General features: G+C 36.9%; 1 protein-coding gene and 1 long non-coding RNA gene across 4 annotated transcripts; both read left to right on the plus strand.

Moving 5' to 3' along the window:
* The first annotated feature begins 2,349 nt into the window (after positions 1 to 2,349).
* LOC130988375 (probable polygalacturonase At1g80170) lies at positions 2,350 to 5,704 on the plus strand. 2 transcript variants are annotated; one of them, XM_057912193.1, is made up of 10 exons: positions 2,350 to 2,476; positions 2,817 to 2,961; positions 3,048 to 3,185; positions 3,371 to 3,547; positions 4,013 to 4,039; positions 4,240 to 4,447; positions 4,670 to 4,751; positions 4,894 to 5,002; positions 5,130 to 5,246; positions 5,323 to 5,704. In XM_057912193.1, exons 1-10 carry the CDS (start codon positions 2,400 to 2,402, stop codon positions 5,548 to 5,550), a joined length of 1,308 nt encoding a protein of 435 aa, XP_057768176.1. In that variant the 5' UTR covers positions 2,350 to 2,399; the 3' UTR covers positions 5,551 to 5,704. The 2 variants fall into 2 exon arrangements, with proteins under 2 accessions (XP_057768176.1, XP_057768178.1); XM_057912195.1 differs by having other exon boundaries at positions 5,330 to 5,485.
* Positions 5,705 to 9,981: 4,277 nt separating this feature from the next.
* On the plus strand, positions 9,982 to 26,215 carry LOC130988376 (uncharacterized). Of its 2 annotated transcripts, XR_009090079.1 has the most exons (3): positions 10,213 to 10,330; positions 25,305 to 26,068; positions 26,140 to 26,215. It is a non-coding gene; the product is annotated as an uncharacterized LOC130988376 (long non-coding RNA). The 2 variants fall into 2 exon arrangements; XR_009090078.1 differs by lacking the exon at positions 26,140 to 26,215 and having other exon boundaries at positions 9,982 to 10,330; positions 25,305 to 26,018.
* The last annotated feature ends 998 nt before the right edge of the window (positions 26,216 to 27,213 follow it).

The following is a 27,213-nucleotide window of genomic DNA, read 5'->3' on the forward strand; positions in this document are numbered from 1 at the left end:
TAGTTCATTTTCTTATATATCGTTTTTTAATAAAGTATATGTTATTTAGTTTTTCGATCGATGTCCCATCATATGATTCATATTTTATTACAACTTCACTAATTAATTTCAACTAATTACTTAAACTTTATTGCATTGAGTATAATTATTTCGACTTCGTTACTCACACAATAGTGGTTCATTTTGTTATCATCATATCGATTACAATTCTTTATTATAATATATTCAAATATAGTATATGTTATATAGTTTTCCGACCAAAATCTCTGCGTATGTTTCATTTTTTTTTCATTACTCACACTATAGTACTTCATTTTCTTATTATTATATTGCTTTTTAATAAAGTATATGTTATTTAGTTTTTCGATCAATGTCCCATCATATGATTCATATTTTTTTACAACTTCACTATTTTAATTGAATTAATTAATTCAACTTTAGTTCATTGAGTATAATTATTTCAACTTCATTATTTACATTATAGTAGTTCATTTTCTTATTATCAAATCGACTTCAATTCTATATTATAATACATTGTCTACAAGTATATGTTATATAGTTTTCCAAGCAATATCTCATCGTATTCACAATTTTTTTTTCAACTTCACTAATTTATTTCAATTAATTAATTAAACTTTATTTCTTATTATTATATCGCGTTAACTGCATTATTATAATACTTTTAATCCAAATATATGTTATTTATTTTTTCAATCGATGTCCCATCATATGATTCATTTTATTTTTATTTCTAACGCTTCACTAATGTAGTAATTGTCACTACCGGACAAGGTGAGAAAGTATTACTCACATATTATTGAGGTCTCAGGTTCAATTCCCCCAAGCACCTTTTTTCTTGTATTTTATTAATATCGGAAAAATGTATATAAATGAAAACAAATCTAGGATTATTTCCCCCAATCACCTTTTTCTTGTATTTCGGTTTTATATTTAAATAAAATCATCTTCAAAATGTTTTTTTAATGAAAAAAAAAATATAAATGAAACAAATCTATGATTATTTTTAAGGGAATCTCTAAATTAGTAGAAACAAATAAAATTAACATAAAATTCGCAAAATAAAAAATAATAATCGAAAAATAAAATAAATGTGGAAATAAATCTAGGATTAGTTTAGGAGAATCTCTAAATTAGTGGAATCAAATCTAGGATTATTTTTTGGAGAATGAAAATCTCTAAATTAGTGGAAACAAATCTAGGATTATTTTAGGAGAATCTCTAAATTAGTGGAAACAAATCTAGGATTATTTTTAGAAGAATATCCAAATTAGTGGAAACAAATAAAAATAACATAATTTTTGAAAAAATATAGAAAAATAAATCTCCGGAAAAAACTAACATGATTTTCGAATATAAAAATACAAAATTTCAGAAAAAAAATATTTTCGAAACAATAAAAAATTAATATGTGGAAAAAAATAAATAAAACATAATTTTTGAATATAAATAAATAATTTAATCATCAATAAAAATAAATAATATTAATTTCGGGAAAAAAAGCTGGAAACAAATATAGGATTATTTTAACAAGAAACAAATAATCAAAAGAATTCCAGAAATAAACTTCGAATATGATTTATATAATTTTTGAAAATAAAAAAACCGAAAAATAAGGAAACAAAAAAACAATACATAAGGTAACCGAAAAGCATAAATTTTGGAAATTAAAAAAACGAAAATACAAAACAATAAACACTGTGGGATATTTTAGTAAATAAACAATTATCTCTAAAATCGGCTAATTATGGGTCAATGATAATCGCCCGGTTTTGACCGAGTGTCCAGGACACTCGGTGTCCAAATAGCATTTCCGTATTTATACAAAAAATTATCAATTGTCTACACTTAATTCAACCAATTTCATACATGATGACGAATAGAGTAACAAAAATTCCCATCTACCCCCGAATTTCCTTCTTCTTTGCAATTAGACGATAATATTTGCAAGGCATCTATAGATGTCTCTCTTTCCACTTGTCACCATTTTTATAGTACACAGTATCACCCAACTATTTCTCTTTATAAAGGATACAGAAACACACATATTTATTTCAAATGGCTATGTATAAAAAGTTCCCCCAATTAAAAATAAGCAAGTGACATGAAATAACAGCACTGACTTCCAAGTGTTACAATGAGGCACATAATTGGAACACGTATATATAATGGAAGAACTTTTTTCCCTGCAATTTGAAATCTTGAAATTTGTGACTTGTCCTATTCCTACAGTAAGTTCACGAGCCAAAAGGATTCTCACATTAATTTGGGATTGACTCTGTGTACAACGGTTATATCTCAATCTATGTGAATATTTATTTCTAATTCATTTTGTTTAATTGTTGCATATATGAAAATAGGAGCAGCTTGAACTTGATGGTATGTCGGGAAGATGTGGACGCAGAAACATGGCTTCGCTCTTGAATGCGTTTATGTCAGAAAACATATATATATATCGGTCAGTGATTTTATATATATATACACAATACTACTTTTACACATTCATATTGTGGAATGAGAGTGTAAATTTCATTTCGATTCTGATGTTATTCATACATCATTGCATTGTATTATCATGCTTTTGCAATATTGCATCTTAAATTAACAAAACAACTCTCACAGCGAGTTTTGTTTAAAAGAAGGCCTACTAGCTGATTTAATTGTGTATGAGAGATATATAAATATCTAATCTATTGGCGTTTCAGCAGGAATGTAATCAACATTTGTTGTTGTGTTAATTTGCATGTTGAGAATTTAGACATTAATTAATATAATTAACTTGAATCACTTGTGCATAGGATATATGGTGTGTTTGGAGTGTTGTTATTCGTTTTGGCTTCGTCGTCTTCATTAATCCTTACCTGCTGTGGCATCGATGAACCTTATTATTTCAATGTCATCAACTATGGAGCCACCGGAGATGGTTGTACAGATGATTCACAAGTACTAATTCAAACTTTTACTTATATTATTACTAATCATTAATTCATTTATGATTAATTAAATGTGTAGTATATGGATTTGTGTAGGCATTTGCAGAGGCATGGGATGCAGCTTGTAGTTCCTCACTTGAATCTGCAACATTATATGTTCCGCCGGAGACCATATTTTTAGTGGACCCCATCATTTTTCACGGCCCTTGCAATGCACCAATCATCAATTTCTTGGTATATATGCTTCTTTATTTTAATTAGCATTTGCATGCATGCACTCCTATTATATTTATTTTAGTTTCCTTTTCATTTTTTGGCAGTGTGATGCAATTTATAACTTTTTAATTATTTTTTGTTTCTGTTATTTACACGTTGAAATTCTTGATTTTATAATGGTAAAATTAATGTTTATGAGGAAGATTTTAGGGACAATGATAGCACCAGAATCACCTAGGTCTTGGGATGAGAGAGATGCAAGTGTATGGTTGGCATTTAAGGATATGAATGGCCTAAAGATTGATGGTTATGGTTATGGCGTGATTGATGGGCAGGGCAAGTCTTGGTGGGATCAGTCTTGTAAATACCATCCTCATTTGGTACATAAATTTCTTCTCATTTAATTTTCTAGATAAATAATATATAGTTCGTTCCCAACTTTTAATATTTTTTTCAGAAATATTCTCAAATTCACTTTTACACTTTAAGAATTTTCGACCTTGAAAAAAAGTTCGATTTGTACCCGCATTAAAGAATCGGGATCAATAAAATGACGAATCATATATGCACCTTAATTACTAGATTTATGTGGATTATACGTGGATTTTTTTTCCACGTAAGCATCAAAATCACGTATAATCCGACGAGACTATTCATCCTTGCACAGCCGGATTCTGTAATGCAGGTTATAAATCAAATTTTTTTATCAAGTTTGGAGTTTTTAAAGTGAAAAATATGAGTTGGGGATATATTTTGAAAAATGTTGAAAATTGAGAATTCAAACTATGATTAATCTTTAATTTTATGAAGTTTCCTCATTATAGTTATTTTCCTTGTATGTTCAGGAAGAATGCACAACTTTAGCTCCAACGGTGAGTAATGCTTTCACCACTCTTAATTGAGATTTTGGCTTAAAGTGAATATAGCTTACTATTATATATATATATATATATATATAGGTATATATATTAATATATATTGTCTTGAGTTATAGCCCCAAATTTTCGATTTTAGCTCTCTCATGCTATATTTGTGGGTCAATGAATATACAAATACATGTAACTGTAAACAGGCGTGGAAGTTTTTGGGGTGCAACGAGAGCGGCATTAGGAATTTGAAGTTTATAAATAGTGCCCAAACACATATACTCCTCAAAGGATGCAACCATTTCATCATTCAAAATCTGATTATTCAGTCCCCTGCAAATACCCCCAACACAGATGGCATTCACATTCAATCATCTCATCATCTCCTCATCACAAATTCTACAATCGCCTGCGGTAATTTATACTATTTTATTTACTTATATATCACCACTTGTATTTAATCTTCTTGTGAAAAAAAATAAAATCATTTATGTTGCAAGGTTGTAATTAAAGACTATCAATCTGTCACTATTTTATAAAATAGGACAAGTGGGTGTTTTTATGACTGTTGGTTGTAGACTGTAGAGTAATACGTATTGCTTGGCTTCAATTTTGTGTGTTTGTTAATGTCCACAGGTGATGATTGTATCTCAATTGGTGACTACGTTTCTGATATGGAAATAAGCAATATTGAATGTGGACCTGGTCATGGAATCAGGTTAATTAGTTCAAATTTCATTTCATTAGTACACGTTGATTACTTTTATGGTGAATATTTAGCCACCAAAACTGAAACACAATAAGCAGATTATATTGTTAATTTAAAGATGAAAGTAATTTGTTGCTCAATAACTGGACAGCATTGGAAGTTTAGGAAAAGGAGGGAACTATGTGCAAGTAGAGAACATTCATATAACCAATGCCATCTTCAATGGCACCTCAAATGGAGCTCGGATCAAAACATGGCAGGTAAGAACCTCCAAATTAAATTAATTCCAAACATTAACAAAAGCTGACTGTAAAATTAAATGCATTTAGAGTCATTATATCAAAACTTTAGAAAAATATAATTTGATTTCATTATTGGTCTTGAAAGGTGGGAAGAGGATATCTTCGGCGCGTGACATTTGAAAAACTGGTATTCCAAGGCGTGAAGAATCCCATAATCATCGACCAAAATTACTGCAACGTCAGGGGTGGATGCGAAGAGCAGGTATGATACTCCTCTTCTCTTCCTCTAGTTTTCATTAATTGATTTATTGAATCAATGTGGGTTTGATATTGTGAAGGAAACAGGAGTTGAAATAAGCGACGTGGTTTATCGACAAGTAGAAGGGACATCAGCTTCGAGGATTGGCATTAATCTTAAGTGTAGTAAGTCGGTACCATGTTATGCAATATGGATGGAATCAATACACTTAACATCGACTATAACTGGAAACCAACTTATCGCAAGCTGTAGTAACGCTTTTGGTCTAGAACAACACACACTTCCTGGACCATGTCTACAACCATGAAAATCAGATACTCTTTAAAGGATTATTCTTTGCAAACTTTGTATCCTAAATACTGCTAAATTTGCCGATGCTAACTATATTTGATGATGGAATTTTAGTGTAAGTGAGGTTGTGCCTAAATTTGACTTTTATATATGCAATATCAATACTTCTCAGTTGAGTCCTTAATTACCAGATACTTTGTCTAACTCAAGTTCATCTCTATCTTCATCTTTAAGTAAATAAATGTAGATACGATGAAAGATGGATTTGGTTCAAGAATCAAATAATCTTGTTTTAGAAAACAACCTATCAAAATTCCAACTCTGAAATACAAGAAAAAGAAGAAAGAATTTTAGCATAGGAGCGGCACTTGATTCGTTACCAAAAATTGAATTTGTCGTGTGCGTGTGTTGGCCTAGTGTTAATGCCCAAGACCTGAGGTCCTAGATTCGAGTCATCTGTCGTGTGGTCGTTGAATTTCTTTATTTATTAATGTAATTTATCAAACAAAAAAAATGAATTTGTCTCAACAATAATATAATCCCAAAAGTAAATATTTTTTATTTTAAAAAGATTTCAAAAACTATTTGCTTGTAAAATTCACAAGCACATTAAAGGGCTTAAGTGAAATGGATAAAAGAAAGAACTACAAAAACTAAAACTTAAGCTTGGAGCACATAAGTTGTACACAAGCAGGCATCACTAAAACCCATCCAACAAAAATATGAGAGAAATATTGAATGAAAGAAAGAGTACTCGTCTATCTACAAGTTTGAGTAAAGGAAAAATAATATATGTCAATCAAAACAATAGAAGAAATTGAAATGATGAATAGATATCCACCAATTATTATGTCACAATTGCGATTAAATTGAAATTTAGTGTATAATCTGATCAAATTATAAAGTCGTATTATAGTTACGATTAATTTCTATAATGTTTTATTTTTTCAATATTCAACTAAAATATATTTAGTTAAAATTAATTTTTTATTATATTTATAAATATAATAATTGAGTTTGTATCAATTTTTTATAAATATAGAATATAAAAATATTTTTGGTGCATTGCTCTTGGCGTAAATTCTAGTAATAATAATACCAAAAAAGCTAAGCCTTCGATTTCCCAAACACAAACGTTAATCAACGGCCAGATTTCGCCGGCCCCGGTCTCCTACATGCGCCCCCACCCTACATAAAATGCACCGGCAGTATACGCTTTCCAATTAGGTTCCGCCACGTGTGCCAACAACTCCCGCTCCCACAATTGCAACGTTTCTCTCTCAATATTGCAATTCAGTAATTCCTAAAAAAAATAAGGGTTAATCTTTATAGTGTTAATATATCAAAGTACCCACTTTCTTATAACAAAAATAAATTTTACCCACTCAAATTAAAACTTAAAATTTTACCCACTTTTTGTGTAAAAAGACTAAATTGCCCTTCTATATAAATGGGCAAACCTCTCATTTTTTTCTCTCTCTTCTCTCTCTGCAGGCACGCTCTCTTCTCTCTCGCTCTCTCATTTTTTTCTCTTTCTCTTCTCTCTCTGCACGCACGCTCTCTTCTCTCTCGCTCTCTCTCTCTCTCTTCTCGATCTGAGCTTGCTGAGGCCGAGGACTGCGGCGGCGATCGGCTTCCTCCGCTGCTCCAGGCGTAGATCTCGCACGTAGAGCACGGTGGATTGGGCGATTCCGTTGATAAGGAAGGGGAAATTCTTCGCCGTGTACGATCCTAGGGTTCCGCCGCCCAATAATGCGATGGTGAGGAAGATGCTGGCGGTGGCGGCGCTGCCCTCGCCCTAGCCTGCTTCGTCGTTGCCGATTTCTACTCGACGGCGGCTGTGGCCTCTCTCTGTCGCTGGATCAGTACTCCAGCTCCGGATTCCAGTCGAGGAATGAGCATCTGTTCGGCCGATCTGGAGCTGCCTAGCCAGGTTCGCCGGAGAGGAGGCGGTGGATGATGACGAGCTCGAGGCGGTGGATGAGGGACGAAGAGGCGGAACCAGAGGAAGAGTGCACACTTAAATTTCTCTATTGATGTGTTTTAGGGCTTTTTAAAATTTTTCTTATTTTGGGGATTTTTTATGTTTACAAGCGATGTATTTCGTTTCAATAAAGGAAATGTAATAAATTTTCTGTATAAGTTTTGTTTTGATTGAATACTAAGTATATTGGATCACAGATTGAAGAAATTGATGAGAATCCCTGAATTTTGTGCAGATGTTCTTGAATTCACAACCAAGTTTATGAATTCACAACTGAATTATCGGCGTTGGTTGTGAATTCACAATTGAAATAGTGTTAGATTAGTGTTGATTGTGAATTCAAGTTTAATTGGTTGTGAATTCACAACTTGAAAAAATGTTGGTTGTGAATTCAAGTTTTATCGGTTGTGAATTCACAACTTGAAATAGTCGTGGGTTGTGAATTCACAACTAACACTATTTCAAGTTGTGAATTCAAACTTTAAAACTTGAATTCACAACCAATACTTGTTATTCAGTTGTGAATTCGAGTTTTAAAGCTTGAATTCACAACCAAAATTTATTTTGGTTGTAAATTCACTGGTTGTGAATTCGTGGGTATTTGTAAAAAATTTATATGTAAGGGTAAAATGGTAACTGTGGGTATTTTTTTAAGTTTTTATATTAGTGGGTAAAATTTATTTTTACTATATAAAAGTGGCTATTTTCAAAATCCACTCATCTTTATATATATAAAGAGCAAAGTAAATGTAAATAAATTCAATTAGAAGGATATAATATTAATTAGAATTGGGGTGAAAAATTTAAAAAACAAAAACCGGCCAATCCATCCTTAAAAACCGCAACAAATTATTTGTTTAAGCCATATACCAACTACCGCAAAGCAAATCAAAAAATATATATATATATATATATATATATATACCAACTACCGAAAATGTTAAAAAAGAAACTGATTTTTTAAATTTCTTTGAAAGAAAATTTTATTTCTATCCATTTTTTGGATGTTATTTAAGTTTTGGTATTTTTTTAAATTTATTTTTTTAATTATAATATTTTAATTTTTTAAATTGTGTATTTATATATATATTTTTTTGAAAAATAACTGGATTGTGTAATTTTAATTTTTTTTCTTTATTATTTACACAAAACATGTCTTATTTTTTTGTGTGGTTTCATCTTAGATAATATATATATATATATATATATATATATATATATATATTATATAGAGAATGGTTCAACAGAGAAGCTAAATATTGTGGATAATAGAGAATTCGTAAAATAAAAACGAACAGATCTATAATTTTAATGAACAGATTAATGTACCACATGAACAACAATTTGCCAAGGGTTCGAATCCTGTTGGTGGCGAGTTTTTCTTTATTTTTACTAAATACGACTGTTCATTACTTATGTTGATTTGTTCGTAAAATGAATAGATTTGTTCATAATGAATAAAAAGATAATTCTCTATTGAACTCAACTCTATATATATATATCTTAATTTGTGGACTTGTGGACAATTATATCTTAATTTAGTATGCTTTTTATCTTTCTTAATTGCAATTGTTTTTCTTCAGAAAAAAATATGCAATATGTAATTATATATCTTAAACAAAAGATCATGAAAACCCTTTATTTTGATATGAGAAAGGTATAAAGTTATGACTATTAATAATTTCTCTTTCAATATTATAATTTCTCAATAGAATCTTTCTCTCTCTCTCTCTCTCTCTCTATATATATATATATATATATATATATATATATATAATGCCTATACATATATATGTATTAGTTTTTAATTAATTTTAAAATTAATTAAGTTCTTGAAAGTTAATGACTCACTTAAGCATCTTTTTAACATTTTGTATTTTTTTCATCGTTATTTTTGTATTTATGACATTTTGATTTTCCGTATTAAGTAGTTTTATTTATTTTACATTGAAAATTTGTTCATATTATACTATGTTACTATTATAAGAAGATAATATTATATTCTCTCTGTCCACGAAAAATAGTGGAGGACACAAGTTTTAATATATATGGTTGAGTTTATTGTAAGTGAAGAAGATGTCCTATTTAAAAAGTAGTGTTTATAATGATAATTAATTAAATTGTAAGTGGAGAAAGGGGCTTTATCATATGATAGAAAGTTTTCAAAAATGAAAATAGATTAATTTTTGTTGATGCCCAAAAATAGCAAAAATTGAATATTTTTTATGGACGGGCAGAAAATATTATATGTGTAGCTCATGCAAGTCTAGAATAATAATCACCGCGCATCGCGCGGGAGATATACTAGTTGCCTATAAAATACTAAACTTTCATCTAATTTTGGTATTGCATACAAACTTTAAGTTGTGGCGTGATAATTACTAAACTTTTGATTTTATCTGATTTTGCTACTAAGCTAAATTCTGGCCAAATTTCGTCCAAATTCCATGGCAATATTTGACGTGTCGTATTTATTTTTGCGTGCCAAGTAGTTCGACTCATTTGCTTTCTTTAAATATTTTATTGCAAATAACATGTACAAATCAAATTAGTCGAATATTGGTACGAAATTTGGACGAAATTTGGCCGGAATTTAGATTAGTAGCAAAATCAGATAAAATCAAAAGTTTAGTAATTATCACGCCACAGTTTAAAGTTTGTATGCAAAATCAGAATTGGACAAAAGTTCGGTATTTTATTGGCAATTAACCCAAAAAAAAATATTGCAATTCAGTTTCTACAACCCTGCATTTTGCGAAGACTTTGTGCGAAGCTTTACCAATTCTCTACGCGTCTTCGGGTACTTTTTCAGGTACAGGAACTCTCTCTCTCTCTCTCTCCCGAGATCGATTTCATAGCATATGTGTATGTTTGTAGACTTGGTTCGCGATAATCGGTGCTGATTTTACCGGCGTATTTGGTGATGATCTGATGGAATTTGCCTGTATTGCTTCAAATTGTGTTGATTATGACTTGTTTGGCTGATGTTTTCCGTTATTGTGTTGTTTTTGTTGGGTATCTACGCCTAGCCAGGGTTACACCGCTTGATTCCCGAATCTCCTATCTTCCCCACTCGTGCTTGACAAACATGGTTTTCGTACCTCAATATCGCATGAATTGTTGTCATTTTCCCCCATGAATTGATTGCTAATATGTGTTTGTATCCCAATTTTGAGTTTTGTTGAGTTTTAATTCCTTGGTGTAGTTTTGGAGTGATTTCAGGGAAAATCAAGAATTAATTGGAGGATTTTGAAGACATGAGATCGAAGTACGTCTCGAGAGGAATCCGTGAGCGCAAACGGCGACCAAATCCGAGTCCGAACGAGGGAGAACGGAGCAAAACGAGCGGACTGTGCAAAACGCCCAGTACCCCGCGGTCACCACCCGCGACCGCGGGGTAAGACCGCGGGTCAGCTGTTCCCGACTCAGGAGACACCCGCGGTCACCACCCGCGGCCGCGGGGCGGGACCGCGGGTCCCCTGAGCATCCCCCACGTTTGAAGGCCGCGGACGCGGGCCGTGACCGCGGGAAAAGGGCGGGGCTCCCCCAAATGGACCCCAAACGCGATTTTAGCCTCAAAACTCCATTTTTCTCTTCTTTTCCCCATTCATTCACCACACACACCCACTTCATCTTCCCCAACTCTCCAATCCCAAACCCTAGCCTCCATTCTCTACCATTTTTTCTCTCTTCCACACACAAAAACAACACCAAAATCAAATAAAGAAGGGGAAGACTTGGAAAGGAGCTCATCAAGACTACATGATTGAAGATCAAGATTATAGGATTTGTCTATGAATCTCTATCTCTCTATATCTTTATTTATGTTTTCTTATGACTTGAGATTTGCTTTTATTATGAATATGCTTGGCTAAAATCTCTTATCTTAGGGATTAGATTAGATGGATTTGTAATGAATTGATTTCTTTGTTCAATATATATCTTGATTGTGCTTATTGTTATCTTTTCAAGTCCTAGATTTATCTCTTGTATGATTGGTTGGCCACCTTTTGTGCATTTCTAATTTGTGATTTGAATCGGGAGAGGATAATTACAATAGATTAGGAGTTTGATACATATCATCTCAATAAACCGGGAGGTTGAGAGTTGGGTGAGGGCTTGTTGATCCTTTGTGCTCTTGGGAGTTATAGGTTAGAAATTGACCGGGGACGGCAATTATGACCCGTAATCTACTGTTTTAGTCGTCCGGGAGGGGGCTAAAACTAGTGGGGAGATCGCCCTAGATAAGTAGGCCATATCAAGATTTAAATTGATTTAGATTGAAGTTCATTACGATCTATCGAAATCTAGTCCCTAGGATAACTTTCATTCAAGTCATTCCCCAATTTATTCACTAAGTTTATGTTATTGTTATTTACTTTTCTTGCTTTATTTAGTTTTGTTTTAGTTATCAATACCTCTTGAACTTTGGTTGTCTAAATAGATTGAAAACAACTTATTAATAATATTTAGAAGTTTAAATTCACCAATCCTTGTGGAATACGACCTTGCTTCCCTTATATTGCAACTACACCGTACACTTGCGGCGTGGTGAAAATAATAGCGAACAAGTTTTTGGCGCCGTTGCCGGGGATTGGTTGAGTTTTTACTTTTGATATTGTGAAAAGTTGTTTTTATCTAATTTAGATATTGTTTTTATGTTTGTTTATTTATATGTTTATTTGTTTTTGTTTTTGTTCGTACCTCAATTCCACATGTTTTGTTGTCATTTCCCTTCATGTTTTGCTTGTGAATGCTTGTTTGTGCCCGAATATTTAGTTTTATGAAGATTTGATATCTTGGTGTAGTTTTGGAGTAATTTCAGGAACCATCAATGATTAATTGGAGGATTTTGAAGATATGAGATTGAAGTACGTCTCGAGAGGAATCCGTGAGCGCAAACGGCGACCAAATCCGAGTCCGGACGAGGGAGAACGGAGCAAAACGAGCGGCCTGCGCAATACGCCCAGTACCCCGCGGTCACCACCCGCGGCCGCGGGGTGGGACCGCGGGTCAGCTGCCCCGACTCCAGTAGACACCCGCGGTCACCACCCGCGGCCGCGGGGCGGGACCGCGGGTCCCCTGACTCTCCCCCACGTTTGCCGGCCGCGGGCGCGGGCCAGGACCGCGGGAAAAGGGCGAAGCCTCCCCAAGTGGGCCCCAGTCGGGTTTTTCACCCCTTAAACCCCTTTCTCCCCCTTTTCCTCACATTATTCATCTTCCCCAACCTCAAACACACCCATTTTCCATCTTCCCCAATTCCTCCACACCAAACCCTAGCCTCCATTACCACATCTTTTTACCAAGATTGAATGCATTGAAGAGGAGAGAAGATTGGAGAAAGCTCATTAATAGGATTTGTCACTTCTTACTCTCTCTTTCATTTATGTATTTCTTTGATTTTGGTTTGTTGTTTGTGAACATGTTTGGATAAAATCCCCCATTAGTTTGGGGATTAGGCTCATGGATGATGTAATAGATTGATTATTATGCTTAATATATGTCTTGATTACTTCCTTGTCATTATCTTTGCAAGCCCTAGTATTCTTTCTTGTATGGATTGTTGGCCACTTTCTATGCATTTCTCATTTGTGATTTGAATCGGGAGAGGATAATCATAATAGATTAGGAGCTTGAAACATATTGACTCAATAAACCGGGAGGTTGAGAGTTGGGTGAGAGTTTACCGATCCTTTGTGCTTTTGGGAGTTATAGGTTAGAAGTTGACCGGGGACGGCAACTATGACCCGTAATCTACCGTTTTAGTCGTCCGGGAGGGGGCTAGAACTAGTGGGGAGATCACTCTAGATAAATAGGAATATCAAGACTAATATTGAGCTAATTTGAAGTCCATTGCTAATCCATCGATGCGTAATCCCTAAACCACCTTCATCACTTAATTAATCCACTTTGTTTGATTGTTCTTATTTTGTCTTTGAATTTGTTAGTTAATCAAACCACTCACCTCCTTGTTTAGTCTAAATAGCTCTAGCATAATGAATTAGGATAATCACTAGATTGAACTACTAATCCTTGTGGGATACGACCTTGCTTCCCTTATATTGCAACTACACCGTATACTTGCGGCGTGGTGAAAATATTAGCGAACAAGTTTTTGGCGCCGTTGCCGGGGATTAGTTTAGTTTGATTACTTGTGATATTTTGAATCATTGTGTTTAACTACTTTAGACATTTTACTTGATTTATTTTTGTTTTCTATCTTAAGATGTTTGTTTTGACTCGTTGTTTTTGTTGGTTGGTAGGGTGATGAAAAAGAAAATTATTACACAACACCAAAAATATTAAATGGATGATGGAAGGAATGAGTTGGTTGAGCAACTCGAACTACAATTGGCGATGATGCAACTTAAGTTGCGAGTTTTAGAAGCAAAAAGAAATTGTAGGCAACCATTCATCCAAGAAGCCTTCCAACCAACACCTTCCTATGGCGAGTATTATGACATGGGGTGCAATGCCATGGAGTGGCAATCACCATTGGAGTATGAGGACCATTTCAATAGTTGGAATTATGAAAATTCTTATTTCACTAAAGAAAGCTTTCAAGGGGGAAATCGGTACTATCAAGAGGAGAAACCGAATGTTAGAGACGATCTTCTACAATGCTTCATAGCTACACAAGCTTGGATAGAAAAAAGTATAGCAAACTCGGATGTTATGCTAGAAGAGCAAAGAAAGTCTTTGGCTACCACTACGGAAAATCAAAAGCGAATTGATGATGTGTGCATGGCCATTAGCCTACAAAATGGAACCTTGTATGAGGAACCAATGCCAATGCTAAGTGAAGAGCCTCAAGAAGTTGAAGAAGATGAGGATCAATTCTCCAAATCCCTTGAAGTCGAGAGCCCAACTTTTCCAATGCAACCTCTACAATTCCAAAAAGATGAAGACTGCACAAGCTTCAAAGAATGCAAAGTCATAAATTTTGCCGATCCTTACCTCGACACGGGCGATTCTACGAAGGCTTGCTTCTTTCACTTTTATTTATGTTCATCTTTTGATTTTTATTTTGATTTGCCTAATAAGGAATTGTTTGAGTGTGGTGATACTCTAGATGGTGAACGAGATTACCATGACGCCCGGGATGTCTCAAGAATTGCAAAGCCACCATATTTTTGGATCGCGGCGGATGGAGCTTGCAAATTTGATGAGAAATGGCCACCGCCTAAGCCTCCACCTCGCTTGTGAGTACGAGACAAGTGACCATTTTCTCCTTCATCCAGACTTATTTCTCCTTTGTGTGAAATAAGTTTGGGGGGAGGGTGAAGATGGGTTACTTATCTCATTTATTCCGTTGTTTATTTATTTAGTTAGTTTAGTTTTCGAATAATGAGATTTTGTCTATTTTCTTGAGCTTTTCCATGTCTCTTGAGTTTGAGCTTGATTGTTGAAAAACATGAGTTGGATGAAATGTGTGTTGGGCTTATGATATGAATTTTGTTTTTGGAAAAATTGTGTGTATCACTTGTGGATTATGCATGAAAAGTTTGAACTTGTGACAAGTGAGCTAAATGTTGTACCTCCAAGAACTTGAAAAAGAAAATGAGCTTGTAAGAATTGAGCCTTTGATTGTCATACATTTACAATCTCATTTTGTTCTTGAGTGTAAATCATTTGAGCATGTGTGTTGATCTCTAGAACTTGCCATGAGTCCTCTCTTGAAAATAAAAGTAGATGTGTTGTTAATATTGAAGTGATTTAAGGCCATCTTTGTTAGCCACTTAACTCAAATTGTGTCCAAATTCTCATTTGATCCTAGTTTACCCCTTTCGTGCCTTGTAGCCTTTCTTTTAATGAACCAATGATAAAGGGGTAGAACTTAGAGTGTTAGTGGTTGCTTTGATGAAAATGGTTGGAAAATGATTGAAATTGCTTGTCAAACTTCGATTGAGTGAAAATCACTAGTCTCCTATAAGCTCAAAAAGAAAAAAAAAGAAAAATGAAGAGACATGTGAATAAAATAGTATAAAGGGGAGTGATTTGCCTTTTGAATCATGGTCTTGATAAGTATTCATAGGGTGAAAAGGAAGAAAAGTGGGGATATTGGTTGATTGATTAGAAAAGAACAATGGTGAATATGACATATTCAATTTGGGAATTGTATGGGATATGAGTCACTTTGCCTATAAACACCTCACCTCACCAAAGAGCTCTCATTGCAACCTAAATAGAAGCCCTTTTTGATCTTTATTTGTAACACATTGAAGTATAGAGAGTTAGGATAAATGGCAAGCTTATGGTAGATTGCATACTTGTTTCAATTTGAGTGCAAACACGTCCATTCTAAACACTTGAGAGTTGAGTGCGTTATTGAAACATCCACTTTGTTAGGATTCAAGCTTGGAGGTTATAATATTGAACTCATTATCACTTGTGACTTCTTGGAATGCATTTCTACTTGTGATGCACTTTCGAAAGATTTTTTGTAAAATTTGAAGCCCTTGAAATGACATCAATTCATGCTCACATGTTTGTTTACTTTTATTTCTCTTCTCTTCGTCGTTTGGGGACAAACAATACTTTAAGTTTGGGGGGTTGACAAACATGGTTTTCGTACCTCAATTCCACATGTTTTGTTGTCATTTCCCTTCATGTTTTGCTTGTGAATGCTTGTTTGTGCCCGAATATTTAGTTTTATGAAGATTTGATATCTTGGTGTAGTTTTGGAGTAATTTCAGGAACCATCAATGATTAATTGGAGGATTTTGAAGATATGAGATTGAAGTACGTCTCGAGAGGAATCCGTGAGCGCAAAAGGCGACCAAATCCGAGTCCGGACGAGGGAGAACGGAGCAAAACGAGCGGCCTGCGCAATACGCCCAGTACCCCGCGGTCACCACCCGCGGCCGCGGGGTGGGACCGCGGGTCAGCTGCCCCGACTCCAGTAGACACCCGCGGTCACCACCCGCGGCCGCGGGGCGGGACCGCGGGTCCCCTGACTCTCCCCCACGTTTGCCGGCCGCGGGCGCGGGCCAGGACCGCGGGAAAAGGGCGGAGCCTCCCCAAGTGGGCCCCAGTCGGGTTTTTCACCCCTTAAACCCCTTTCTCCCCCTTTTCCTCACATTATTCATCTTCCCCAACCTCAAACACACCCATTTTCCATCTTCCCCAATTCCTCCACACCAAACCCTAGCCTCCATTACCACATCTTTTTACCAAGATTGAATGCATTGAAGAGGAGAGAAGATTGGAGAAAGCTCATTAATAGGATTTGTCACTTCTTACTCTCTCTTTCATTTATGTATTTCTTTGATTTTGGTTTGTTGTTTGTGAACATGTTTGGATAAAATCCCCCATTAGTTTGGGGATTAGGCTCATGGATGATGTAATAGATTGATTATTATGCTTAATATATGTCTTGATTACTTCCTTGTCATTATCTTTGCAAGCCCTAGTATTCTTTCTTGTATGGATTGTTGGCCACTTTCTATGCATTTCTCATTTGTGATTTGAATCGGGAGAGGATAATCATAATAGATTAGGAGCTTGAAACATATTGACTCAATAAACCGGGAGGTTGAGAGTTGGGTGAGAGTTTACCGATCCTTTGTGCTTTTGGGAGTTATAGGTTAGAAGTTGACCGGGGACGGCAACTATGACCCGTAATCTACCGTTTTAGTCGTCCGGGAGGGGGCTAGAACTAGTGGGGAGATCACTCTAGATAAATAGGAATATCAAGACTAATATTGAGCTAATTTGAAGTCCATTGCTAATCCATCGATGCGTAATCCCTAAACCACCTTCATCACTTAATTAATCCACTTTGTTTGATTGTTCTTATTTTGTCTTTGAATTTGTTAGTTAATCAAACCACTCACCTCCTTGTTTAGTCTAAATAGCTCTAGCATAATGAATTAGGATAATCACTAGATTGAACTACTAATCCTTGTGGGATACGACATTGCTTCCCTTATATTGCAACTACACCGTATACTTGCGGCGTGGTGAAAATATTAGCGAACAGTGCTCAAGCACTTGACTCTTCGTCTTCTTCGTCTTCTGTTCCTTCTTCCTCTTCTGCTTCAGATCTGCACAATAAGAGAAAGAAAAAGAGTAAAAGTGATACAAGAGAAGGAAGATAAAGAAAAAAGAGTTCAAAGAGGGGAAAAGGTGTCCTCGGGACACGGTGGGGCTCAGATTTTCCCCAGAACTCGGCAACCCTTCCGGCAGCAGTTCGATCAAGGCCAAAGTGACGGATATGGAGCAGCTTCTCAGATCTCAGCAGAGCCACCAACAGCAGGAGCCAAGTACAGAACTCCGGCGACTCAGATCTACTCAGGTAACCACCAAACAGGGCTCCGGTGGTCAGGAAAGCCCGGTGATGCCTCCACTCACACAGGGAATCCCGTACTATCAAAGAAACAACAACACTTTAAAGGAATAGCAGAGCCTTTCTCACTTTGATAATAACGGTTGTCCCAACATGAGAGAGCATCAGGGTTTTAAGGAGAGCACCAGCAACGGTAGGGTGAAACGCCATTGAAGGCGCTGGAGAAATCAAGGCAAAAGGGCGGTGGGAGGGTGGAGGAGCCGAGGAGTTGGGGAAAGAGAAGAAAGGGAAAGGGAAGCGGCGCTGAGAGAAGTGAGAGAGAGAGTGAGGCTCGGGTGGGGTATATCTGAGGGTGAGTGGGCTAGGGTTTGGGAATGGGCTCGATTCTGGGCCCAAGAGATGGCTCAGACAAAAGAAAGATAAATGAGAAATGGGCCAACCTCACATATCCACCTTTGGCACATTGATCATTTAGTCACCATGGAAGGGCCATCCATTGAGTTGGAGTTGTCATCACAGCCCCTATTTTTACTATCATCCTATCACTAAGACAAGACAATAGAGGGTGAGAAAAAATATTAAGCATATTTAGCTCAATCTCAAAACCACAGAGATCAACCCAAGGGAAAACACCTTTTCTCAAACCATAAGGTTATCTTTGAAGACACAACAGACTCAAACAGCAAGAAAGCGACACCACACAAGACACAAACTTCACAGAGCAGATACACAAAAGACCAAAGCAAAACAAGATAAGCACACACAAACAGAACACAGGAAACACAAGAAGAGAAGGAAACAACCAAAACAACATGCAAATGAGAATCAAGAAGAAAAAACATGCAGGACCATACTACTATAGGTTCATATGTAGGGTTTTCTGACAAGAAGTGAGCTTAGCAACAGGAAGACACTTAGTACCCATGTCAGCAGGATTAAACTCAGAGGGTATTTTCTCAAGTATGATCTCACCTCTCTCAACAACATCTCTTATGAAATGATACCTGACATCTATATGTTTGGTTCTATCATGAAACACAGGATTTTTGCATAACTGAATTGCAGACTGACTATCAGAGAACAACAAGGGTTTATCATCAATATGTTGAAGTTCAGATAAGACTCCATTCAGCCAGATTGCTTCCTTTACAGCCTCAGTGGCTGCAATGTACTCAGATTCAGTTATTGATAAGGTCACAATCCCCTGCAATTGAGATTTCCAGCTAATACAAGAACCACAGAGAGTAAACACATAGGAAGTGGTAGACTTTCTATTATCCTTATTGTTAGTATAATTAGAGTCAACATAACCAACACATTTGACTCCATCATCAGATTTATCAAAGGAGAGACCACAATTCACAGTTGATTTCAAATATCTGAACAACCATTTAACAGCTTCCCAATGAGGTATTCCAGGATTAGCCATATATCTGTTGAGGCAAGAAACAGCATAAGCAATATCAGGTCTAGTGCTTATCATTAAATACATGACAGAACCTATGGCATTGGCATAAGGAATGTTTTGCATCTCTGCAAGTTCAAGGTCAGACTGGGGACATTGCTTTTTGCTTAACTCAAAGTGAGAACCAAGGGGCACATTGACAGAATTGCAATTTTCCATATTAAATTTCTTCAAAACCTGTTTCACATAATCAGATTGATGTAACACCAAAGTGGACTTTTCCCTATCTCTTTCAATGCACATACCCAAGATTTTCTTTGCATCACCAAGATCTTTCATATCAAAACTCTCACACATGCACTTCTGAACATGCTTAATGGTTTTCAGACAAGGACCAAGAATCAACATATCATCCACATACAAGAGCAAGTAAACAGGAGTACCAAACTTCATGTAATACAACAGTGATCAAACTTACTCCTAGTGAAATTCATGCTTCTCATGCATTGATCAAATTTAAGGTTCCATTGCCTTGGTGATTGTTTTAAACCATATAAAGATTTTTTCAAAAGATACACATGATTTGGAAAGTTTTTGTCAACAAAGCCTTCAGGTTGTTTCATGTAAATGTTGTTCTCTAATTCACCATGCAAGAAAGCAGTTGTAACATCCATTTTCTTTAATTCCCAATTGAAATGAGCACATAAAGCAAGCATAATCCTGACTATAGTGAATTTCACAACAGGGGCAAAGATTTCATCATAATCAACACCTTCATTTTGAGTGAAACCTTTAGCAACTAGCCTGGCTTTGTATCTAACATGGTCCACCTCATTCTTTATCTTGAAAAGTCATTTACACTCAACCAGAGAACAATCATCAGGTTTTTCAACAAGAATCCAAGTATTATTATCATGCAAGGAGTTCATTTCAGATTCCATAGCAGCATACCATTTCTCAGATTCAGGACAGTTCATGGCTTCAGAAAAAGTACTATATAGGTTCAGACACATCAACATTATTAAATACATTGAAAGTATACATGGACAAATTGTAGTCATCAAACCTAGCAGGAGTTCTCACATGTCTTCTTTCTCTATCTCTAGACAGCAGGTAATCATTCTGAGTAGTGTTCCTATCTGTATTAGGTTCTGGAGCAGAATCATGCAAAGCTTCAGGTTCAGGTAGATGTTCAGGTTCAGGTACAGGTACTGTGCTATTGTTATTGGTGTGATCATGCATATGCTCAGGCTCAGTGTTTGGTTCTGGGTCCACCTCAGAAGGAATGGGGAGAGTGACCATAAACTCATACCTTTCTAGGTCACAATGCCTAGTTGTCTCCACCTCACTTGGAGTGTCAGAATGTGAGGATTCAGGTAAGCATGGAAAAACAAGTTCATTGAAAATCACATCCCTACTAATACATGTCTTAAATCCAGGTACAGACTTATCCCAAAGTCTATAACCTTTGACACCCTCAGGATAACCCAAGAAAATGCACTTTTTGGCCCTAGGTTCAAGTTTACAAACACTTTGATGTACATAAGCAGCACACCCAAAAACCTTCAGATTGCTCAAACAGACAGGTTTATCAAAGAAAACAGATCCAGGCAATTTTCCAAGTAAAGGCACAGAGGGAGATCTGTTTATCAAGTATACAGCAGTCATAAGGGCTTCACCCCAAAAATGTTTTGACAAACCAGAGCCAACAAGAAGACTTCTCACTCTCTCTAGGAGAGTTCTGTTCATCCTTTCCACAACTCCATTCTGTTGAGGAGTGTAGGGGACTGACTTATGCCTTGCAATACCAGACTCAGAACACCATTTATCCATTGCATTATTGCAAAATTCAAGCCCATTATCAGTTCTTATGCATTTGATTCTTTTCTTAGTCTGATTCTGAATTTGAACAGCCCAGTTAGAGAGTTTTTCAAAAACATCTGACTTGTTTTTCATCAAGAAAACCCAGGTTTTTCTAGAAAAATCATCTATCACAGACAAGAAATAAGAATTTCTACCATGGGTGGGCACCTTTGCAGGGCCCCAAACATCAGCATGCAGGTATTCAAGGATTTCTGTACTAACATGTTCTCTGGGGTATGGTTTGGACACAGGGAATGCAGACTTATGATGCTTGCCCATTACACAAGGTTCACAGAATTGCATGCTTGAAACTTTATCCTTGCCAAATGTAGGGCTGGGAATTTCGGGATTGGGTAATCGGGTACCCGATACCCGACCCGAAAAAATCGGGTATCGGGTACCCTATACCCGATTAATTCGGGATCGGGTACGAGATCGGGTATTTAGGGGTCGAAATAATCGGGTATCGGGTATACCCGAATTACCCGAATCAATTCCCAAATCAATTCATCCCTCAAATCAATTCATCCGCCCCCTGTGTTCTGTAATTCCCAAACCAATTCCCAAATCAATTCCCAAAGCCAAATCAATTCATCCGCCCCTTGTGTTCTGTAATTCCCAAACCAATTCCCAAATCAATTCCCAAAGCCAAATCAATTCATCCGCCCCCTGTGTTCTGTAATTCCCAAATCAATTCCCAAATCAATTCAGCAGTCGTTCGCCCCGTCCCAGCCGGCCCTAATCTCTCACTCCAGAGTCCAGCCCCGCCCGCCGCCCGGCCACCCCACTCGCCTCTCTAGTCTCTAGTCCGGCGTGGGAGGCGGCGCCCCTCGCCAGTCGTCCCAGCCTCCCCGCCGATCGACCCTCGCCCCGCCGTTCGCCATCGCAGCAACTCCCACGGCGACCCTTGCCCCGCCATTCTTCTTCTTCTTCTTTTTTTTTTTTTTTTTAATACAGATTTCAAATTTATGCAGTTGACTTGGAAGGATAATTTTGACCGGGTATTTAGGGTACCCGAATACCCGATTCAGGTACCCGAGTCGGGTATTAGGGTACCCGATTTCAATTTCGGGGTCGGGGTCGGGTATAAGGTTTAGGGGATTTTCGGGTTCGGGTACCCGATTTTTTCGGGTAGGGTACCCGAACCCGACCCGATTCCCAGCCCTAGCCAAATGCACCAGTTTTTCTTAAGATTTCTAGACCTTTGTTACTCATGTGACCTAGTCTAGTATGCCACAAAGCAGTCTTGTCATCATGCACCAAATTAATCACAGATGGAGGCACAGATTCAGCTTGGACAGCATACAAGTCACCTTTTCTAGGAGCAGTAAAGAAAAGTTTGGAGTCTTTTTCAAATTGAAACATCAGATAGTTCACAGACCCATCAAGCATCTTATCAGCAATTTTTGACACAGATAACAGACTGAACTTCAGATTAGGCACATATCTGACTTCATTCAAGGTAAGTAAGCTTCCATTTTCAAATTTCAGGCAAACATCTCCTTTTCCCAAAATATCACATTTTTTACCATCAGCTAAAGCCACATGACCAGAATTGACAGACTCCAGATTGTGAAACATGTGTTTGAAAGGTGTGACATGAAATGTGCAGCCAGAGTCAATCAACCACTCATTTGATTTTACATATTTAGACACATCATTGGAGTAATTAATGTACTGAAAATCAAGTTCATGCACCATGTAGACACTATCTTCCTCATAGACATTATTAGCATGCTGCTTTGGCTCATTAGGGATAAAATCTATATTCTTCTTAGGCATTTTCCACCTATTGATGAAGTGACCAGGCTTACCACAGTTCCAACAAACTTTTCTGGGCTTTTGATCAGTATTTTGGTTTCTATTCTGATTAGGAGCAAAATTAGGCATTTTCTCTTCTCTTTGCCTATCATTAGTAACATGTTTAGCATCATTGGAAGACTGACCCTTATTGAAGCTGTGATTAGAGGTTCTATGATCATTTTTGTTCACAAACATGATCACATCACCATGCAGAGATTTTGGTTTCTGAAACTTTAGTTCACTTTCTTTAGCTTTTAGTCCATTCACAATCATATCACATGTTACTTTAGACCCTCCATATTTTAATGCAGACTTGACTTCAGCAAATACTTCAGTTATGGATCCTAACAGAATTTGGGGAGCATATTTTTCAATATTATCATCTCCAGCAAGTTTTAAATCTTGAAGCAACTTATTAAAATCATCCATGTTAGAATCAACATCTTTGGAGGAGTCCATTTGAAAAGACATAAGCTGATTTTGCAAAGACCATGCAAGGGTTTCAGAAGATGCAGAATATAAGGTGATCAGATCATCCCATAAGTCTTTAGCACTTTTATGATGAGACACCTTTCTTACCCCAAAACTACTCAAGTTTAACAAAATTGTTGCCCTTGCATTATCATTCAAATCCCTCAGTTTTTCATCAGCAGTGTTCACAATAGCTTTATTAACCTTTTCTTTTACAAGGATGCATTCAATCTTGGTTTTCCAGTCCTGGAAGTCATCCCTACCATTGAAGGGAACCATATGCACAGTGTTCATGATGAATGCAGCACTTAAACAAGCAGAGCACAGCCACACAAAGAGAAATGGTCAAGAAGACCACAGGGAGACGACAACTGAAGTTACAGAGCAGTGGAGAGCCCAGTTCTCAGCACAAATTGATCTGTGGAGCAAGGAGTCACACTGGTCACCTCAGGAGCTCCAACACTGACTTTCTCAGTAAAAAACGGACAAAAAACTCTCAATCAGAGAGAGTTTTCCAGGTACACAGCACCACAGAGCGCAGAAACAAGACAAGCAACAAGGCACACACAGCCACACTAGATAAACCCCTCTCTCTCTTGCTTTCCAGGATACTCGCACGAGGAGACTTCTTTAAAGAAGAATCCAGACGAATTGGACCAAGGCAAGAGAGATCTCACCAGGCTTGGAATGCCAAGGGTTTATCGAGATGTAGAGCAACAAGCGGAAACACAAGAAAAATACAGGATCACAAGATACCAAGAGCCAATTTACCAGAGCCACACTCTTCCAGGGGGAAGAGCTGGACTTACTCTTTTCCTTGCTCGTCGGGAGAGAATCGGCGCAGCCAAAGGGCGGCGGGGTGGGTAAGATGTGTTCGGAGGGTGCCCTAGCTAGGTCACTGTGGCTCTGATACCACTGTTGGGTATCTACGCCTAGCCAGGGTTACACCGCTTGATTCCCGAACCTCCTGTCTTCCCCACTCGTGCTCAAGCACTTGACTCTTCGTCTTCTTCGTCTTCTGCTCCTTCTTCCTCTTCTGCTTCAGATCTGCACAATAAGAGAAAGAAAAAGAGTAAAAGTGATACAAGAGAAGGAAGATAAAGAAAAAAGAGTTCAAAGAGGGGAAAAGGTGTCCTCGGGACACGGTGGGGCTCAGATTTTCCCCAGAACTCGGCAACCCTTCCGGCAGCAGTTCGATCAAGGCCAAAGTGACGGATATGGAGCAGCTTCTCAGATCTCAGCAGAGCCACCAACAGCAGGAGCCAAGTACAGAACTCCGGCGACTCAGATCTACTCAGGTAACCACCAAACAGGGCTCCGGTGGTCAGGAAAGCCCGGTGATGCCTCCACTCACACAGGGAATCCCGTACTATCAAAGAAACAACAACACTTGAAAGGAATAGCAGAGCCTTTCTCACTTTGATAATAACGGTTGTCCCAACATGAGAGAGCATCAGGGTTTTAAGGAGAGCAGCAGCAATGGTAGGGTGAAACGCCTTTGAAGGCGCTGGAGAAATCAAGGCAAAAGGGCAGTGGGAGGGTGGAGGAGCCGAGGAGTTGGGGAGAGAGAAGAAAGGGAAAGGGAAGCGGCGCTGAGAGAAGTGAGAGAGAGAGTGGGGCTCGGGTGGGGTATATCTGAGGGTGAGTGGGCTAGGGTTTGGGAATGGGCTTGGTTCTGGGCCCAAGAGATGGCCCAGACAAAAGAAAGATAAATGAGAAATGGGCCAACCTCACAGTTTTGATCGTTTTAGCAGGCTTTATATAAGATTTGCTTCCACCGTCCATCTGAAAATTTGAGCAAAAAGTTAGAAAGCTTGCATTCATTTATAGAATATGTGCTTATTTTGATTTGTGATGTTGATGTGTTTCTGCTGCTGCTAAAAGTATTGCATAACTACATGTATACATTTAATTTTCGTTTACTGTCTTCTTCTTCCATTGTCTTTGGACGAGCAGAATTTTTGGGCTCCTTACTATCTTTTTCACGGTGAAAAAAGAATCCGAAGCAAAGGAATTTGGGCTCCTTATTGAGCCGTTGGGCCACATTCGGGGGAATCGTCAAACGTGTATCTTCCTTGGACCAACACGTCGTCGTTTCTATCACCGCATATGTTCTGGCCAAACCGCCGTCAATTCTATACAACAGCAATTTCGACCCAATTTGTTTCTGTTTATGAGCTTCGTCATCGTCACCACAAGGAAGCAAAATCCAAGTGACCTATAAATGGCGGACAAACTATTCCGAGTGATCTCTAGATCTGAGTTGTCCAACAAGGCGAGTCGCAGAGTCATCGCCACGACGACGCAACTCCTGCATAATCAGAAACCAGCAACCGACGACAAGGACGAAATCAACAACCAAATTGAGGATGAGAGGAAATTCGATTCTACAGACGGAGAAGATGACGGCGGCGATGAGTTCGTGAATAAAGGTACTGGTGAAGTCGGCGGCCCTCGCGGCCCGGAACCAACTCGGTACGGCGATTGGGAGAAGAACGGTCGGTGTTCTGATTTTTGATGTTTTTGTATCGTATCGAATAGAAATTGAGAAATTTCAACTGTTCTGGCCTGCGATCTTGTTATAATCATATCGGATGTTCAATCTGCTTGAGTTATTGTAATAATGAGATTGTTCAAACGTCAATGTTCAGCAAGATTTCGTTTTGTTAATTTTTTTCCTTTGTTATTTGTAGTGGGTTGAAATTCCATATTGAGCTGAGGTAGGGAAATTTTTTGCAATAACTCGACTGAATTTTTCAACAATAGATATGGCGAGTGGGCACCAACAAAGATCTTCAGGTTGTGAATGTTAGTTTCCCCTGAGGTTAGAGAGCAACCATGTTTCTACTTTTTTATGTTTGTCTGAAGATGTAGTGCTCTTCTTATCTACTTTTTTCATGCACAAACATAACATTCTTCAAGGAAATATTTTATGATTGTGATTTTTGTTTGTCAAAAACAAGAAGAAACATATAGAAAAAGAAAAGTTCCGTGCTTTTATTTCACTTTTTTTTCTCGTAAGTAACTTATTTAGCGCATACTTCTCAGTTCTCAACGGTAGTTTTTGACAATCTTTATTCTTTATTTGCTTTTTGTTTTCTTTCTCCGTCATTTTTAATTTTCAATTTTTTTCCTAATACTGCTCTAATAATATTCTCACTCCAGCAGACTAAAATACCCTCACTTTCATGTTCATATTATGATCACCTCAATAAAATCATAGATACAAATCTGCTATATAAATAAATTTTTGTTGGCCTAGTGAACAATCGTATCGGGGTTTACAGCAACGTATTTCTCGAATTGTTTGAGATATCTATAAGAAAAAAATATAGAATATTTCGTAATTTATCATTCTTTTATTATTTCTATCATATACTTTCACGAAATGTAACTTTTGAATAATTTTATTCAATTTTTTTTGTTAGATATGGAACTTAAAATTTGAATTAAAAGGAAGAGGTAGAAATTAGTGAATGAAATGAGTTCATTGTAACATCTTTTTTCCTTCTAGAATACAATTGTTTATTTAATCGATGCTGAACGCTTAGGTTTATCAAGTAAAACTTGCAATCCTGATAATATTAATGAATAATGATGCAACCAAAAATTTCATTATAACACGTACAAAGAATAATGATATGTCGTAAGTTCATAATCGATTTTTCTTAGATTCATTGCATTTGGGTTGGTTGAAAGTTTATTAAACTTCACTAATCAAAAAATATTGCGCAATATTAATCTACCCCTACTGTCTAGGGGGTTTTTATAACTTCTCTTAAATAAATCATAAATGATCAAAAGAACACTAGCGTGTAAATAATCGACGAGATAAACAATTTAAGAATACAACGAACTCTACACA

Source organism: Salvia miltiorrhiza, chromosome 6, assembly GCF_028751815.1.
Source record: "Salvia miltiorrhiza cultivar Shanhuang (shh) chromosome 6, IMPLAD_Smil_shh, whole genome shotgun sequence".
NCBI classification, from domain to species: Eukaryota; Viridiplantae; Streptophyta; class Magnoliopsida; order Lamiales; family Lamiaceae; genus Salvia; species Salvia miltiorrhiza.